Source organism: Lathyrus oleraceus, unplaced genomic scaffold (genome assembly GCF_024323335.1).
Source record: "Lathyrus oleraceus cultivar Zhongwan6 unplaced genomic scaffold, CAAS_Psat_ZW6_1.0 chrUn0232, whole genome shotgun sequence".
Taxonomy (NCBI): domain Eukaryota; kingdom Viridiplantae; phylum Streptophyta; class Magnoliopsida; order Fabales; family Fabaceae; genus Lathyrus; species Lathyrus oleraceus.
In genome coordinates this window covers 62558-80675 of record NW_026112623.1, presented here as the reverse complement: position 1 = coordinate 80675, position 18118 = coordinate 62558, and the positions used below count along the sequence as shown (strand labels likewise).

The following is an 18118-nucleotide window of genomic DNA, read 5'->3' as shown; positions in this document are numbered from 1 at the left end:
AATGGGGCATAAGTCACATACCGTGCTGATAAAGATCTAATTGACAGTAACATTATGTAACCATCAATGATAATGCAGAATTTGTCAAATTAAAAATACCTCAATCCATCATGTGGACTGGAACCTCCCCATCTCTTGTCAATCTCCCAAGGAAGTCGATCAGAATCATGATAAAGAGCTAGCCTCTCCAGTGCACTGACTGTAAGAATGAAAAATATGTCAAACCATATGAGGAGCTGCCCTGCTGTACAGTGTAAAGGCCACCTTGACTTTGAGCTAAATATTTAATTAAAGTAGAAGTGGAGGCAACAAGGATCAAAATATGTCAAAGATGCTCTCTATTAAGATTTAAGGAACCAAGCCATCCCAAGTGCATCAGCTGCCAGCAAAGGACTTATTAAACATCTCTACCACCATTCTATGGTACACCATGTCATATGGGGGAAGTACAAGTGGCTGGAAACGGCTACTACGGCTACTGAAATCTTCTGATAAAACCAACTAGAATTGCCAGGAAGCTATATCCCCGACCCAAATTGTACAACCATATGGCAGAGAGAAAATATAGGAATTATGAATACCGTTTGCCTTGGTATCTACTAGTTTTAAAACTTGAGTTGAGTCTACCTCATCCCTACAAAACCGTTTGTAAAGTGGTGGAAGTTCAAGCTTGATAAACACTTCACATGTCATATCTCTAAACAATCTCTAAACAATGTAACAATGTGGGACCAAATCTCCCTTCAAACTCAATACAAATAAGGTGTTGGAGGCTACATTGAAGGCAGCCAAATACCGCGATTAGGTGACTTGGGACAAACCGCAATGAAGGCAAATTTCCAACATACCCCCTCAGACTCAGGTCTCAATGAGCTTGAAGCATGGACGATGCAGGAAGCCCAACAACAAATCTAGGATAAACTATGATATCATCTTAAAATTTGAGTTGGATCCCTTCAAACCCGGTTTGTAAGGTGAGGGTTGCTCAAGCTTTATAAACACTACACAGGTCATACCTCTAAATAATATGAGACTAAATCCACCCCTTCAAACCCAACAAGAAAAGTGGAATTTCCAACTACTAGTAAAGCACCAGTTTAGAGGATTTTCAATAGGCAAAAGAAGTGTGGTATCAGAATATTCTTAACACGGGGAGTTATAACAGTAACTGTCCCTAGACAGTTGATTGTAACAGAGGAGCAGGAATAAAAGGGGAAAGGGGCAGTTAGTAAATGTTTGGTAGACAATAAAATAATAACGGAGATGAGAATAAAAAGGAGAGAAAGCGGATTTTGATTTGGTTGGGAATTCCATTCGGGAGAGACTGGGTCTCCAGAATACCCTGGGATTTTCTGCTTTCTGTTATAGTACCAACATTATACTGACCAAGATTTTGTGGTTTTGACTTGAACAAAATCTCTCTTTTCCTATTAATTCTGATCCACCTCTATTTCGTCCACTAAATTCTGAAATATTGCAAAACAAAATCCCAACTCTGTACAACAAAATAATACAAGTAACAGAACGAGTCTACAAACTACAATTTAAAAAACGTGTATTTAGACATGAAGCTTTACTGGATCAAAAAACAATTTTGGCAAGTCTTGATTTGGTTTACTAAAACAGCTGGACCTTCAATATAAGTTTTCATATACCTATCATAACAAAAAAAAAGTCCTACCTTCCTCAATCTATCCAAAGCACCACTAGTATCAAAGTTTCATTCCCCTGTTCATCCATTGTAACAGCAGCAAGCTTAGCCAAAGTCACACCTGAAGAAAATGGATGGCCGGGATTACTGCAAACAACAATTAGTAGCATAAGCAAGTGGAAACAGAGCAAAAGAAGAACCTCGGTAATCTGAAGTGTGGAAAAATTAAATTAAATGCCAATATGAATGCATAGTTGTACAATCAAAGGTAAAATGATACTTATTAACCAACCTAATTGAATCTTCGTATCTGATATGCACATTGCTTATAGATATCTTGAGATTTCCAATAATTGTAGAGATAAGAGAACTCAGCCATGAATTTCCAGAAGATGGCTGTACGATAATAAAGCTGTCAGGTAGATCATTTCAAGGGCGTGCTCACACATTATTTCAACTACACACGCACACAAGGAGAGGGAGAGTAAAATTTTCCCATTAACAGTACTGCCTTAATCAAATCATGTTTAATTAAAACAAAATCTTCGAGAAAGAGAGTTTGTAAGATGTAAGTACACCCATATATTCGAGTATTTGGTTATTAAACTAGGTAATGCAGATGAAGGTGCAGCATTGGATGAGAAAAGGTATCAATGATTAGTAGGGAAACTAATCTATTTGTTTCACACAAACATTTTATTCATTGCAAGTTTGTTTAGTGGATTCGTACAATGTTCAAGAGAAGTCCATTTATGGGCAGTGTTATTAATAGCAAATCGTCAAAAATAGTGAATAGTTAAAATTTTGATATAGGAAATAGCGGATAGCATAGTGAACAAATAGAGGAAGCCGCAAAGAGGTTAAAATAAATAATTGTATATAAATAAATCAAGGGGCACACACAAAAAAAGGCAACATAAACAGAAATTGAATTAAACAGGGGATGGGGAATATAATAGAAAGGAAATATTTTTGGAAAAAAACTGAGGAATAGATAAAAGAAACATTAGGAAAAAATAGATAAAAAGAAGAAAAATAGGGATGATGGGTGAAGGGGAACAGATGAGAGGTTGCCTAGGTTGTGGGTTATATAAGACCCCATCTCATCACCAACTCAGCATTATTTTATTTTGTTTTGTTTTTTAAAAATATGTCAATGAAGCTCAAATGATATTTTTAATGTTATTATTTGCAACAAAAAAACATAGAAAACAGTGGTAGCGAAATTGCAAAGGCATATCGGCTTTTGTCGCAGTTGCTCCAAGTCCTAATATACAAAGGCGGTATAGCATATAGCGCTGCTATACCAGTTATTTAACAACACTGCTTATGGGAACTTCAGGAAGAAAAAATTTATATAAAACCGAATGGCAGTACAATTATTAAGACTTATAACTATGCAGTGTAGCTACTAACAAGAAAGCTACCCTGGTTTATTTAACAACACTGCTTATGGGAACTTCAGGAAGAAGAATTTTATATAAAAGGAATGGCAATATAATTATTAACGCTATGTTTGGTAACACGGTGGGCCACTGCTGCCGCACGTTTAAGGTCTTTTACACCGCAATTTTGAGAAGCTGGTATAGGTAGCTTCTGTCCCACCGTGATTTTTCATCATGATTTTCAAGTTTTCCGAACACACACCAAGACTTACAACTATGCATTGTTAGCTACTAACAAGAGAGCTACCCTGGTTAGTGCATATTCTTGTAGGAATTTGAGTACTCATCTCATAGTATGTGTATTTTTAAGGTAATACACACCTCGTAAGAAATCATTAAGTGTTATTAATTTTTTCATGAAGTAGTTTTATTTAGTAAAATACCCTTATTAATTATAGTTATTAATAATAGTTTGTGGAATAGTAAGATCAATTGAGATACAATAAATAACTATATATTACGAGGAATTATAATCAAGACTATGGGTATTATAAAATGACAAAAATATGAGAAGCAAAAAATTCGTAATGAAACATAATATGAGACCGAAAGAGTAACTTTAAGCAATAAAAAGTCTCAGAATTTGGGTTTGGCCTACCTCATCCCTACAAAACCGGTTTGTAGGGTGAGGATTGCCCCCCTTATAAACACACACAAGTCATATCTCTAAACACTGTAGGACTAAATCCACCCCTTCAAACCCAACACAATGAAGGTGTTGGAGGCTGCAATTAAGACAAGCCAAATGCCACAATTAAGGCGACTATGGGCGGACCGCTATGAAGGCGGAAATTCCAACAACCCCTTGTTAGATGAGTCGGTGTAGCCAGTAGACAGCTAGTTAGTTGTGCCAGCTGTCAGTTAGTTAGTGTCAGTTGTAGCCAGCTATTGTAACTACCTTTCCTAGTTGGTTATAGTTAACAGTGGCTATATATATATATATATATATATATATATAATATATATATATATATATATATATATATATATATCTATATATATATATATATATATATATATATCACTGTACTGTACAGATAGTATTGAAAAAGATTCAATCAATATAATTCATCATTTCTTTCAATTCTTTTCAACTTTGAGATGGTATCATAGAGCCTCGGTTTGATCCATCATGACTAATTCTGAAAATAATTCCCCACCAATGCCGCCGCCTCCGATTTCTTCTACTGATGGTGGAGCTCCTCACGTTACCTTTCAATTGAAATCTCAGAAAAACTCACTGAAAAGAACTTTCTAATCTGGCGTCAACAAGTAGAGCCATTATCAACACTCATAATCTTCAAGATTACATCTATTTTCCCTCAATTCCCTCCTAATTTGTGCAAAACCCTAATTCAGCAACTCTAACAGAAAATCCTCAATATTGCGCTTGGATTCGTCAAGATCAATGGCTGTTATCGTGGTTGCAATCAACCTTATCTGGTTCGTTTATGTCTCGTGTTCTTGGATGTACCAAATTTGTTGATCTTTGGGAACGAATTCATGCTCACTTTCAGAAACTCACTCGTGCAAAGGTGCAACAGCTGCGATCTGAGCTTCGCGCGACTGCTCTTGGTGAATCGACGGTTGAAGAGTATCTTCTTTGCATTAAGACTCTAGTAGATTCGTTAGCCTCAGTAGGAGATTCTATTCCAGCTCAGCAACATATCGATGTTTTTCTTGAAGGTCTTCCCCATGAATTTGGACCAGTTATTTCGATTATTGAGAGCAAATTCGAAGATATTCAACTTGAAGAGGTTGAGGCTCTACTTCTTGCTCGTGAGATGCGTTCTGAAAAGCTCAAGAAGATTTCTACTATGGATAACGCTTCAATTAATCTCACACAAGCCAAGCCAATTTCTGATGTTGTTCCCAGTGCGCCTGATGGTAATTCATTTACATGGTACCTTCTTATGAATCGTCGCCTGTGTCTAATTATTCTGGATATGCATTTGGTAGAGGTGGTCATACTGGATTTCATAGTGGTCGTGGTGGCCGTGGTCGTGGTCGCCATGGTTCTATTTAATGCCAAGTTTGTTTCAAATTTGGTCACGTTGCTGGCAACTACTATCATAGGTTCAATCAGCGGTTCTATGCTCCTATGCCTCTTGATTTTATGGATACTCAGCCTTCCAAAATGCTTATAATAATCCATATGCTTCCAATAGTTTCTCTTATGGTGCTCCTAGACCTAACACACAGCCTAGACCTCCATACACACCATCAATCTATCCTACCAATTACCCCCAACACTTCCATCTCCATCTAATGTCATGCTTACCATGGCCAACTCTGCCACAAACAGCTCCTAGTTTCCAGACTTTGGGGCATCTTACCATGTCACAAACAATTCTCAAAACATTAATGTGCTCCCGTTGAAGGTCCTGACCAGATCTTCATAGGAAACGGTCAAGGTCTGCCAATTCTCTCCTCTGGTTCATCTATGTTTTCTTCTCCATCTAGTCCTAATACCTTATTCATCCTTAATAAACGTTTACATGTCCCTTCCATCACTAAAAATCTCATTAGTGTGAGTAAGTTTGCTAAAGATAATTGTCTATTTAGAGTTTAATGCTGATAAATGTTTTGTGAAAACTCAGGGCAATAATCAAATCTTGCTTGAAGGCTCGATGGTAGTGATGGATTGTATGTTTTCTCAAAGCTACCCTTACAATTGTCAAGCCTGAGCTCTCCCTCTTGTTTAATGTCTAGTTCTTCTCCATGTACTCCTTTAACTGTTTTACAATCTACTTCTAATGTTTTGCTCCCCAATTCCCAATTTACTTGGCACTTAAGGTTGGGACATCCAAATCCCAATACCTTACTGCTTGTATTGGAAGATTGTAATATTCCTATTATCAAAATCCAATTATGAATTTTGTGCAACTTGTTGTATCGGCAAAGCCCATCGTTTATATGTTCTCCTTCTCTCACTCAATATAATACACTGTTAGAACTTATTTACAGTGACTTGTGGGGCCCTACCCCTGTACCTTCCTCCACAAATCATAAATACTACATTACGTTTGTAGATGCAGACACTAGGTTTACATGGATTTACCTTATCAAGACCAAATATGAGTCTCTTACCATTTTTAAACAGTTCAAAGTTACGGTTGAACTTCAATTTGGTTTCCAAATTAAATCTCTCCAAACTAGCAGGGGAGTGAATTCAGACCATTTACAAAATTTCTAACTGACCTAGGGATCATTCATAGGCTGATTTGCCCACACACATCACCAAAATGGAGTCATAGAACGCAAACATAGATACACTGTAGATTTTGGTTTAACTTTACTCAGTCATGCCTCTTTACCTCTGAAATACTGGGATTTTGCTTTCCTCACAGTTGTCTATCTCATTAATCAACTTTCATCTGCATCTATCAATAATAATAATCCCTATTTTCGCCTTTTTGGTCAACACCCTGATTATCACTTCCTCAAAGTCTTTGATTGTGCTTGCTTTCCTCTTTTAAGACCGTACAATACCCATAAGTTTGACTTTCGTTCTCATGAATGTCTTTTTCTAGGATATTCCACCTCACATAAGGGGTACAAATGTCTCTCTCCTAGTGGTCGCCTTTATATATCAAAGGATGTTTTGTTTAACAAGTCTAGGTTTCCATACAATAATCTCTTTTCTCCTAAAGCTCAACCAACTAATTTTGTTTCTAAATCAATCAACTTAAGCCCCATGCCCTTACACTCCTTCAATCCCACAACTTCAACCTCATATCCTATTACATAAGTATCTCCCTCTCATGTTTCTCCCTTACAGTCTCATTCACCCACACCATCTATTGTCCAAACTTCACATATACACACACAAGCCGTACAGTCCCACTCACCCAGGCCATCTACTGCTCTGCAGGCTTCACCCATACAACTTCTTGCATCTCCTTTTATGATGCAGATTGGGTTGCTAACCCAGATGATCGTCGACATGTCTCCGGTTCAGCTCTCTATTTTGGACCTAATATAATTTCATGGTGGTCTCGCAAGCACACTGTTGTTGCTAGGTCAAGTGCAGAGGTTGAATACGGAAGCCTTGCACTCACCACTGCAGAAGTTCTCTGGGTTCAAACTCTTCTACAAGAGCTTCATGTCCCTATTGCATCCTCTATTATTCACTAGGACAACCAGAGTACAGTTGTTATGGCACATAACCCTGTTCTTCATGCTCGTACTAAGCATATCAAAATAGACCTATTTTTTGTTTGAGAAAAGGTTATATCTAAACAACTCAGTGTTGTGCACATTCCAGGTTTTGTTCAAATTGCAGATGTGCTAACCAAACCTCTGTCTACTAAAAAGATCATGCAGTTTCGTTCCAAGCTCAAGGTGATTTCTAGGAAAACTCCACCATGACCTTGTGGGGGATGTTAGATGAGTCAGCTAGTTAGGTGTGCCAGCTATAGCAAGCAGACAGCTAGTTAGTTGTAGCCAGTTGTCAGTTAGTTAGTGTGCTAGTTGTACCCAGCTATTGTCCCACTTATATACACAACCCGAACAATATCTCCAAGCAATGTGGGACTACTAAATTCATCCCTTCAAACCCAACACAGTGAAGGTGTTAAGGCTTCAATGAAAGCAAGCCAAGTGTCGCAATTAAGATGACTAGGGACGAACCACAGTGAAGGGGAAAATTCCAACAAAAAGCAAATATGTGGTTGTTCTTTCTAGTGCTGAAGAAGATACCCATGATATGCACAACAGCATTTGTGAACTATTATGGCTCAAAATTATTCTAGAAGATTAAACAATAAATGGGATGGACAATGATTTAATGTGATTACTTGATATTCATATTGGACCTAACTCATTTTTACAAAACCAGTTTATAACGTTAGGAATGTCACTCTCTATAATTTATGCGGGATTAATTATATTAGAGTAGTTAGTCTGTTAGTGTTAAGATCAGCTTGTTATGCTGAGTTTGCACTAGTTTGTTATGCTTAGCTGTAAACAACTCAATTAGTTATGATGAGTTGTCACTAGTATAGCATCCTATATATACATCAGTCCATATGTAACTAGATTTTTGATGAGTTCATTCAATACAAACTTAGTTAACTCATCTTCTACGCATTCTTTATCATTCTCTAATATGGTATCATGAGCTTGTGATCCATCACAGTCATGTCTTCTTCCGCTACCAATGCTTCACTGTCGTAGCTGGAAAACAATTCTCCGTCAGTGGCACCACTTCTTCTTCACAAAAGCAGCATCTTCATCACTGAAGAATGCATTCAAAACATTTGCGCAACAAATCAACATCAAGTTGATAACAACAACTTTCTTTCATGGAAGCAACAAGTTGAAGGTATCATTCGTATCCACAAACTGCATCGTCATCTTGTGAATCCGATGATTCCACCCTAACCTCTCAATTGAAGATCGTGCTTCTGATTCCGAAAATCCAGCATATCTACTATGGCATCAAGAAGATTCGTTACTCTTCACTTGGCTTCTAACTACACTCTCTGAATCCGTACTTCCACGCGTCGTCAAATGCATTCATGCGCATGAAGTCTAGACCGTGATTGATCAATTTAAAGAACTCAGATCTACGTGAAATCCAAACAACTTTGCTATGTACTTCGTAGCATGGAGAAAGGTGATCGCACCATCGAACAGTATCTAGGTCGAATTCAACAAATCATTGATATCCTTGAGTCGATCGGAGATCCGGTATCGCATCGCGATCAGTTGAAAATGATTGTTGATGTATTAACATTGGAGTATCTTGCGTCGATTATCCAGTATCGCGATCAACCGGTGAACTTGTTGTTGTTGAAACGATGCTCTTATCACATGAAGCTTGTCTGAATCGTGCTCCTCGAAGTTCATCTCTTGAATCTCACCGTTAACCTTACTCAAGGTAACCTCACACAGTCGTCACAGTCAACGATTGCCAATTCTTCTGATTCAGCCTTGTCTTTATCCAGTCATGAATCTTAACCACAGTTTGATGCTTCTCGCAACAATCGTGGTGGGCGTTCCTTCAACACTCGCGGTGGCGGTCGTAATGGTGGTAGGTCTCGTGTGCAGTGTCAAATATGTTCAAAAATTGGACACGATGCTAAAGTGTGCTACTACAGGCTCTCAGTGCAACAACCAAGCCCCAACCAATGGTGCAATCCAGTCATTGCTCAACAACCTCCCTCTAACTTTGTGAATCCTTGGCGGCAGTCCATTCCATAACAATTTCCTAACCAGTGGTGTGCTCCCTCATCTACTCCATCATGGAGTGCACCTTCAACTGGAGTTGTTCCAAGATCAGTAGCTCCTTCATATCCTCCCTTTTCAGCTAAACAACCTCAAGCTTATCTAGCAGGTTGAAATACTTGCACTGGTTCATCTACTACAGCTCAATAGTATCCTGACTCAGGGGCAACACATCTTGTGACAAACTCTGCCGATCACTTTCTAGACAGCATCTCCACATTTGGCTCTGACCAAGTGCTACTTGGTAATGGTCAAGGTTTCTCCATTACATCTATTCATAATACTTCATTTCAATCCACACACAAACCACATGTCACACTCACACTAAATAACATGTTGCTTATGCCTAAAATCACTAAGAATCTCATTTCAGTGAGCCAGTGAGTCAATTTGCTAGAGATAATCACCTGTATTTGAGTTTCATCCTGATACGTGTTTTGTCAAATCTCAGGCTACATATGAAGTTGTGCTACAAGGTTCTCTTGGAAAGGATGGACTTTATTCCTTTGGTGCTCTACAGGCCACTACTCTTATCTCTTTCAATTCTACATCACCTAATGTTCACACACTCACTAGTACATCTTTACCTTCTATTGATTTCAAGTCTAGTACAAATAAAGATGCCAACATACTAGGTCCTTCTTTGTATGCTCAGTGGCACAATAGGTTGGGGCACCCTCATCATGAGGTTCTCAAAAATGTACTTACCAAATGTAATATTTATGTTCCTCATCAATCTAAGTTTGATTTTTGCACTGCTTGTTACTTAGACAAAGTTCATAGATTGCCCTCTACTCACTCTACCACTGTTTACACTGCTCCCTTTGATTTAGTGTTTGCTGATGTGTGGGGGCCTGCACCTATGTTGTCCTCCTCTGGTTTCATGTATCTTCTAACTTGTGTGGATGCCTTTACAAATTCACTTGTTCTGCTTAGACTTAAATCTGAAGTTACCTTAGCCTTTACTAACTTCATGGCATATGTTAACACTCAGTTTAACTGTAAGATTAAAACAGTTCAAACTGATGGAGGATGTGAATTCCAACCCCTCACTTCTTTACTCACTAAGTAAGGCACTCTCTATATACTAACATGTCCACATACTCATCACCAAAATGGTTCTGTGGAAAGGAAGCACAAACATGTTATGGAAACAAGTCTCACCTTGCTGTCACATGCATCACTCCCTTTAAAATTCTGGGATCATGCCTTTCAGGCAGCTACATACCTTATCAATAGGACGCCTACTTCTATCTTAGGGATGAACTCCCCATATTTGACTGACTTTCCACCGCACTGAAGAAGACTACAAGTTCCTTAAAGTTTTTGGGTGTGCATGATATCCACACCTCAGACCCTACAATCCTAACAAATTTGCCTATCACTCCAAAGAATGTATGTTCTTGGGCTATTCTTCTCAACACAAGGTTAAGTGCTTAGCACCTGATGGCAAAATATACATCTCAAAGGATGTGATTTTCAATGAAATCAAGTTCCCTTACTCCTCTATGTTTGCCTCTACCTTCATGTCTTCTCCTAATAATACTCAGAACTCCATCCATGTTCCCTTCTCTTTTACATCTTTTCAATTCAATTCTCCTTCTCGCAGCCCAAATAATACCTCCATCTCTGTTAATGCTTCTTCCTCTCAAAATGCCTCAGAATCTAGTTCTCCTACACAGCAGCCACATTCATCCACATTTGAGAGTCCTACATTGTCTCATGCTTCTCCCATTTCATTCTCATCTCTCCCTGACTCTCAGTTGCCTGAGCTTGTGTCAGGAGCTTCCAACTCACACTCTTCCTCTTCACCTCCTACACCACATATTTATCCCCTAAATACTCATCCTATGGTCACTATAGCCAAGGATGGTATTGTCCAACCTAGACTTCATCCTACTTTCCTTCTAATTGAATTGGAACCTACTTCCTATAAGATAGCACTCAAACATCCTCCTATTTTCCTTCTAATTGAATTGGAACCTAGTTCCTATAAGATAGCACTCAAACATCCTCAGTGGTGCAAGCTGAACATACCGCATTGCTGCAAAACAACACATGGACTCTCACCAACCTTCCTCCTAATAGAAGGGCAATTGGGTGTAAATGGATCTTTAGGATCAAGCAAAACCCTGGTGGCTCCATTCTGAAATATAAGGTCGGGCTTGTTGCAAAAGGGTTTCACCAAGTTCATGGGTTTGACTTTCAAGAAACCTTTTCTCTTGTGGTTAAGCCTGTCACTGTCAAGATTGTCTTGACACTTGCTATTTCTAGGCAATGGCATATCACTCAACTTGATGTGAACAATGCCTTTCTAAATTGCATTTTGGCTGAGGAAATTTACATGCAACAGCCTCCTGGTTTTGTCAATTCAAATACTAATTTAATCTGCAAACTGAACAAAGTAATCTATGGTTTAAAACTGGCCCCTAGGGTCTGGTTTGAAAGGCTCACCTCTGCTCTTCACAACTTTGGCTTCCTCACCAGCAAGTGTGATCCTTCCTTATTCACTCAAAGAAAACCTACCTATACCATTTTCATGTTGGTATATATAGATGACATCATTGTTACAGGGAATTCTCCAAGTCATATTCAAAATCTAATCACTCAGCTTCATGCCCAGTTTTCTCTTAAATAACCTGGCTCACTTAACTATTTCTTAGGAATTGAGGTTTCAAAAGTTTCCAATGGAAGCCTATTCCTATCTCCGACTAAATACATCAGAGATCTCTTGGCCAAAATATAAGTGAGGCCAAGAGTCTTCTCACCCCTATGGTGTCTAATCTTAAACTCACAAGACAGAGTTCAGATTATCTTCAAGATCCTTCATACTACAGGTCTGTTGTTGTGGCATTGCAATATGCCACCATCACTAGAACGGAGATCAGCTTCTCAGTGAACAAGGCCTGTCAATTTCTAGCTCACCCTTTGCAAACTCATTGGGTTGCTATCAATAGAATTTTGAGGTATCTCAGAGGCACATTGCATCATGGCCTGCACTTTATGCCAACCAATCCTGCTAAACCATTGCAAATCACAGCCTTCTCTGATGCGGACTGGGGTTTCGATCCTGATGATAGAAAATCTACATCAAGCTCATGCATTTATCTTGGGTTCAATCTGATATTTTGGTGGTCCAAGAAACAACACTGGTAGCCAGGTTGAGTACAGAAGTTTGGCTAGCACTGCTTCAGAGGTACTTTGGGTCCAATCTCTCCTCTCAGAACTGCAAGTCATCACTCTATCTCTCATTCTCTATTGTGATAATCTTAGCATTGTATCTTTGTCTCACAATCCTGTTCTTCATGCCAAGACAAAACACATGGAGCTAGATATTTTCTTCCTTAGAGAGAAGGTTCTCAATAAAACATTTTGTGTTAAGCACATTCCTGCTGAGTTGCAGAATGCAGATATTCTGACTAAACCACTCTCTGCCCTGAGATTTCTTAATCTTAGGGATCATCTTAGAGTAGTGGACAAGACTACTCTACACTAAAGGATCGTCTTCAGCAGACAGGCAGAAGACTCCTCCATTTGAGGGGAATATATTAGAGTAGTTAGTCTGTTAGTGTTAAGCTCAGCTTGTTATGCTGAGTTGGCATTAGTTTGTTATGTTTAACTATAAACAGCTTAATTAGTTATGTTGAGTTGTCACTAGTGTGTATATATATATATATATATATATATATATATATATATATATATATATATATATATATATATATATATATATATATATATATATATATATATATATATATATATATATATATATATATATATATGATGTCCATATGTAACTAGTTCTTTGATGAGTTCATTCAATACAAACTTAGTTAACTCATCTTCTATGAATTCTTTATCATTCTCTAATAAATTATACCTCTTACGCCCACACTATTAGGCTTGGTGTGTGGATATAAATGAAGGTGGCTCGAATCAATAGGCAGAAAATAAAAAAACTATCAATGCTAATAAATAGAGAATGAATGGGGTAGATTGAGCTAGACCAACATGTTATCACGAAGAAGCTCGATTGATTATGGTTTGATTTATACTCCATATGTTTCTTCATTTAAAATTTGAATTGGACATAACTCAGCCTTACAAAATAAATTTGTAAGGTGAGGATTGTCCTCACTTATAACATATGTTCGGATCATCTCTCATCTAATGATGAACTTTCAACCACATCCTTACATCCAAGACTAAACAATAGAATTGTGGCCCGATAGTACAAAGTTGACAGCAAGTGACTCAACGAATTTGGGATAAGCTATAATATCATGCTGAAATTGTGAGATTTAAGGTAAAAGATGAAAGAAGAATAAGAAACTTGAATGTTATTGACACTGACTTGATTGCAACTTAATATTGACTTGATAAGAGTCCGACATTGGATGACGAGTGTGTTAAGAATCCCACATTGAATAGAAAGGGCGTGAATATACGTTTATAAGTGGGGGTTCATCCACTCATCCTCACCTTACAAGTCGGCTTTGTAGAGTTGAGTTAGGCTCAACCCAAACTCTAAGATAGTATCAGAGTCTATCCATAATTTGTTGGGCAACCAACTATCACAATTTTGCTATCAAGTGACTCAAGAGCACATCAAATGTTCAATCTTGGGTGTGAAGGGGATGTTAAGAATCTCACATTGGATGAGAGATGGCCTAAACATATGTTAATAAATATGGACAATCTTCACCTTACAAGCCAATTTTGTAAAATTAAGTTAGACTCAACTCAAAATCTAGGACTTCAGAGGGACAGTTTATAGATATTTTGTCAAAAGCTTGTGCAGCCCAGTTTTTAAAAAAAATAGTATTCAAGCTAGGAATGGAAATACTTAGTCATCAACTTATGGGTGTGTGGAGCCTGAATAAATTTTTATCGTTCCATTTCCAAATAGTTTGGATTCACTCTATAGAAGCAAAATGAATAATGGATATCAGAGAATAGTGTTACTGTTAGCCACAGTATTCATCTTGAAAACTACATTTTGCATCTACTCTCATTGTAACTCCAATGAATAGAAATGTATATTGCTGAATTTTGCATCTACTCTCATTGTAACTCCAATGAATAGAAATGTATATTGCTGAGAGCACTCAAACCTCAAGCACATTCACATATGTCGTTTCTTCCAACTCTAATATTTTCATCATATTTTAAATAACATGAAAAAATGGGTAAACTAATCATAAACCAAGTGAATTTAATAACCATTAGCTAGATTATATAAAATTCGTACACTTCCCAACTTGGACTTGGATATTGCATCAAGTGTTGCCAACTCTGCTTCCTGCATGAGCAATGGAAAAAAAGACAAAGAATTGAAAAAACAAATATTAGAAAAAATATAATTAAAAAATAAAAGTTGATGAAGTTTAACAGAGGCCCGAAGACAGGGAAAATGTATCATAAAAAGAAAAAGCCACTAAATTCCTTGCTTATCACTTTATTTTCCTTCTCTGGACCTCCCCTTTTCAGAGGAATGCAGCTATTTGAAATAAAGATAGAGCAAAACGGTGCAAGCTAGTGAAGCTACACTGACTGACCTCTAATAGTGTTCAAAAAAATACTGGGAAGGGGGATACTATAAGTTGCAATAATGACCATTTTACAACCATATCCGAAGATATTTTAACTCCGTCCCTTACAAAGTCAAACTCCTACCGTTGAGATGACATCTCTTGGACACCTCTAATAGTGTCTGGATTGAGAAAAACAAGAAATAATACCCTAACATGTACAGAGTCCAAAGATAGACCAATATTGGACACCTCTAATATTGTGGAGGTATTTCTAGTAGAATTGACAGCTAAGCATAGCTGTAACAGGAGGTGTAACCTAAACAAGCTTTTTCCCATTAGGTGAATCAGCTTTATGGATCAAACAACAAATAATACCCTATCATGTACCGAGTCCAAAGATAGACGATTTAAATCTTCTTTTTTTTCATAATTGGTATGGCCTATAACTTTTTGTTGTCTCCCTCCTTTTTTCTATCAAATGGACTACCTTCCATCGAGTCAACCCTCCTTACAAGTGCTTCCACAGGTCTTCTCCACACTAAACTACATAACTTAAGCAGCCTCTACAATTTAAAGTACACAAATCCTCTTTCAAGTAATTGTATTTCAAATCTAAACCTGTTGGGTCTTATGTAACCATTCATCAATCAGAAACATTTTCATCTCTTCTCGCTAAGTTACTTTCATGGTGGCTCCTTACCGTCCAACATTTAGTCACATAGATGGTACAACATTGAAGGTTCATCAAAATTGATTGAAAATAATAAAAAGAAAATTTGGTTTGGGCACAAATGTCATGATAACTTTATAAAATTTTAATGCAAGAAAATCTATCACAGATTACACAATCGACTGGGCAACAAGCATCAATATACCTTTCTTAAAATAGATGCTAAATAAGATATTTTCACAAGTTGCATAGAATCTTACCTCAATCTGCTGAAGCTTGTCTTGGAAAAGTTTTTCTCTATCCTCCTCCTGTAAAAAGTAATAGCTTAATTAAGAAAAGGATACAAACATTACTTAATTAAACTACAAACAAAAATACTTTTGTACCTTTACAGTTCGAGTATCAGGAGCAGGATTAGCAAGAACAAAGACACGATCGATTAGAACAATCACCGGTTCTTTCCCCAAACTTTTCCAAGGAACCTATTACATTATAGAGAGTGAGGCAGAAATTTGAATGAACATTCAATTTGAAAGCTCGAGGAAGAATTCCAGAGGAGGTAAAAGGGGGGAAAATGAGGAGCATCAAACAAGGTAAAAAGATGAGTTATAAAAACGAACATCGTAAACCACTAAAAAATACATTGAAATTACAAAACCAAACACGCAAGCTTGTATGCCATATATTTTTAACAGCTAAATATGCATGTAAGCATGTGCATATGTATCCATTCATACTCGTATAATTATAAAACGCACATAGATGCACGCATATATGACTATGACTAACCAATCCAAAGTAAGGAGCCAAAAGTTGTTATCAGACAACCAGAAATGGTAAATGCTACCTTCAATGTGATGGTACCAACAAAACCAGATTTGACGGTAAGCGGGAGTTTTAGTGCATTTAGTGCCTCTGACTTTAGCTTCAAATCTTTGAGGACAACGTCACCTGCAGAGTTGATCCTTTAGATGGAATAACAATGATCGATTGTCTCAAAGGAGTAAAAAGCATTTCAGAGTAATGTGAAATTTGCAAGCATTCATGACAAAAAGCTTCAGCCAACATTGTATTCTGAGATGAACTCATTCAATAAAAATAAATTTGCTGGCGCAATATTGAATTTGGTTCCATGCAAAAGCATACAATATTAAAATGTAAAGGCGTGTGTTAATGAAACTACGTCTAGCATATAGCATATGCTTAACCACCATAGTTGTTAAATCACTTCAAAGAGCAAAACAATTTCATTTGCATATAAAAAATAAAATATTAAAGAAAAACCCAAAGAAACCAATGACAGCAAAACTAAAAATACTCTTAAAAAACAAGCATGTCCTACAAATATCTATCTAAAAACTCCAGAGTTATTCTCTGACCAAATATGCCATCCGGCATCAGCAATCCAGCAAATAGAGAATAATCTATTCTCCTTTCAACTCACAACACCTCCAAGGTGAAGTATAAATTAAGGGGAGAAAAGAAGATTTCCAAACTAAGATAAGTTGAATGTAATCCACAACTGCTAATTTAGCTCAGAATGCATAATTTCAGCACAGGAAATCAAAAAAAAAATTAGAGAATAAATTGAGAGAAAATAGCAGAAAACAAACCCTTCCAAACACTTATTCTCAAGGCCTCCGAAGAGAGTCCGTGTACATATTCGCCCAAATATCTCCGAAGCAAATGCAGTACCTGTCAACAAAGCAAACATCACTACACAGAAGCATAGTCTCCAAACTAATTTACTCTTACTTATAGCATTCAACATCGTTAATTGACAAAAATCATACAAAGCCTGCGTTCGAGAAACATCACAAATTATTGAAACCGAAGCCTAAAAAGAAAGATCGCATACACTACGAAAACGCACGCATCAAATTGAAAATCAGGTTGAATATCAATGCGCGAAAAAATGAATTACAAGTGAAAATTATGGAGGATTCTTACGTGAGCTTCGAACATGATGAAAGCGATGAACCTGAGATGTGGATGGTTAGATGGAAGAAATGGAATGAAGAATGAAAGAGAGTACGTACGTATAAGAGATTCAACAATTCAATAGACGAGAAAGGGAAGAAATGAAGGAAATGAGAGAGAATCGGTTATATAGGTCCCGGTTAACTTCAAAGTTTATTATGAGTATTGAGTAAGGACGTGCTCTGTAAGAACCTGGTACTGACACCGGCTTAGTGGTGGTCCCCCTAATCAAATTTGTTATTTTACTTTTCTAATATCATCTTTTTCTTATGAAATTTTTATCACCTTTTCGGAAGTCTTATTTATTTATTTATTTTTACTATATATATGATTTTTTTAGGTAAGGAATATCTTTCTTGTTTTGTGAAACCAAAATGAACCGCTGTAGTAATTGATACATGCTCTAGCTATATGATCTATAATAATTTTCTTTATGTTAGAAAGTTAGAAGTTATATTGCTACAAACTAAAGTAGACAAATGGCTATTCTTGTGCACAAGTCACGAGTCTAATACGAAATAGGAAATAGGTTTAGTTATCATTTTCAATATATAAATTAAGCAATTTCTTATTTTACTTTATGGAATGGGATGAAAAATATCAT

At 37.1% G+C, this 18118-nt stretch overlaps 1 protein-coding gene across 1 annotated transcript; it reads right to left on the bottom strand.

Moving 5' to 3' along the window:
* Nucleotides 1-21: 21 nt before the first annotated feature.
* On the bottom strand, nucleotides 22-17745 carry LOC127112993 (uncharacterized; the record flags this gene model as incomplete). Its single annotated transcript, XM_051046423.1, has 11 exons — nucleotides 17485-17745; nucleotides 17148-17229; nucleotides 16382-16485; nucleotides 15921-16016; nucleotides 15795-15842; nucleotides 14582-14632; nucleotides 1944-2047; nucleotides 1705-1798; nucleotides 582-708; nucleotides 100-199; nucleotides 22-36 (listed from the first exon to the last, which is right to left on the bottom strand). Coding segments are annotated over exons 1-11 (836 nt in total), but the record flags the coding sequence as incomplete, so codon positions are not given.
* Between the last annotated feature and the right edge of the window lie 373 nt (nucleotides 17746-18118).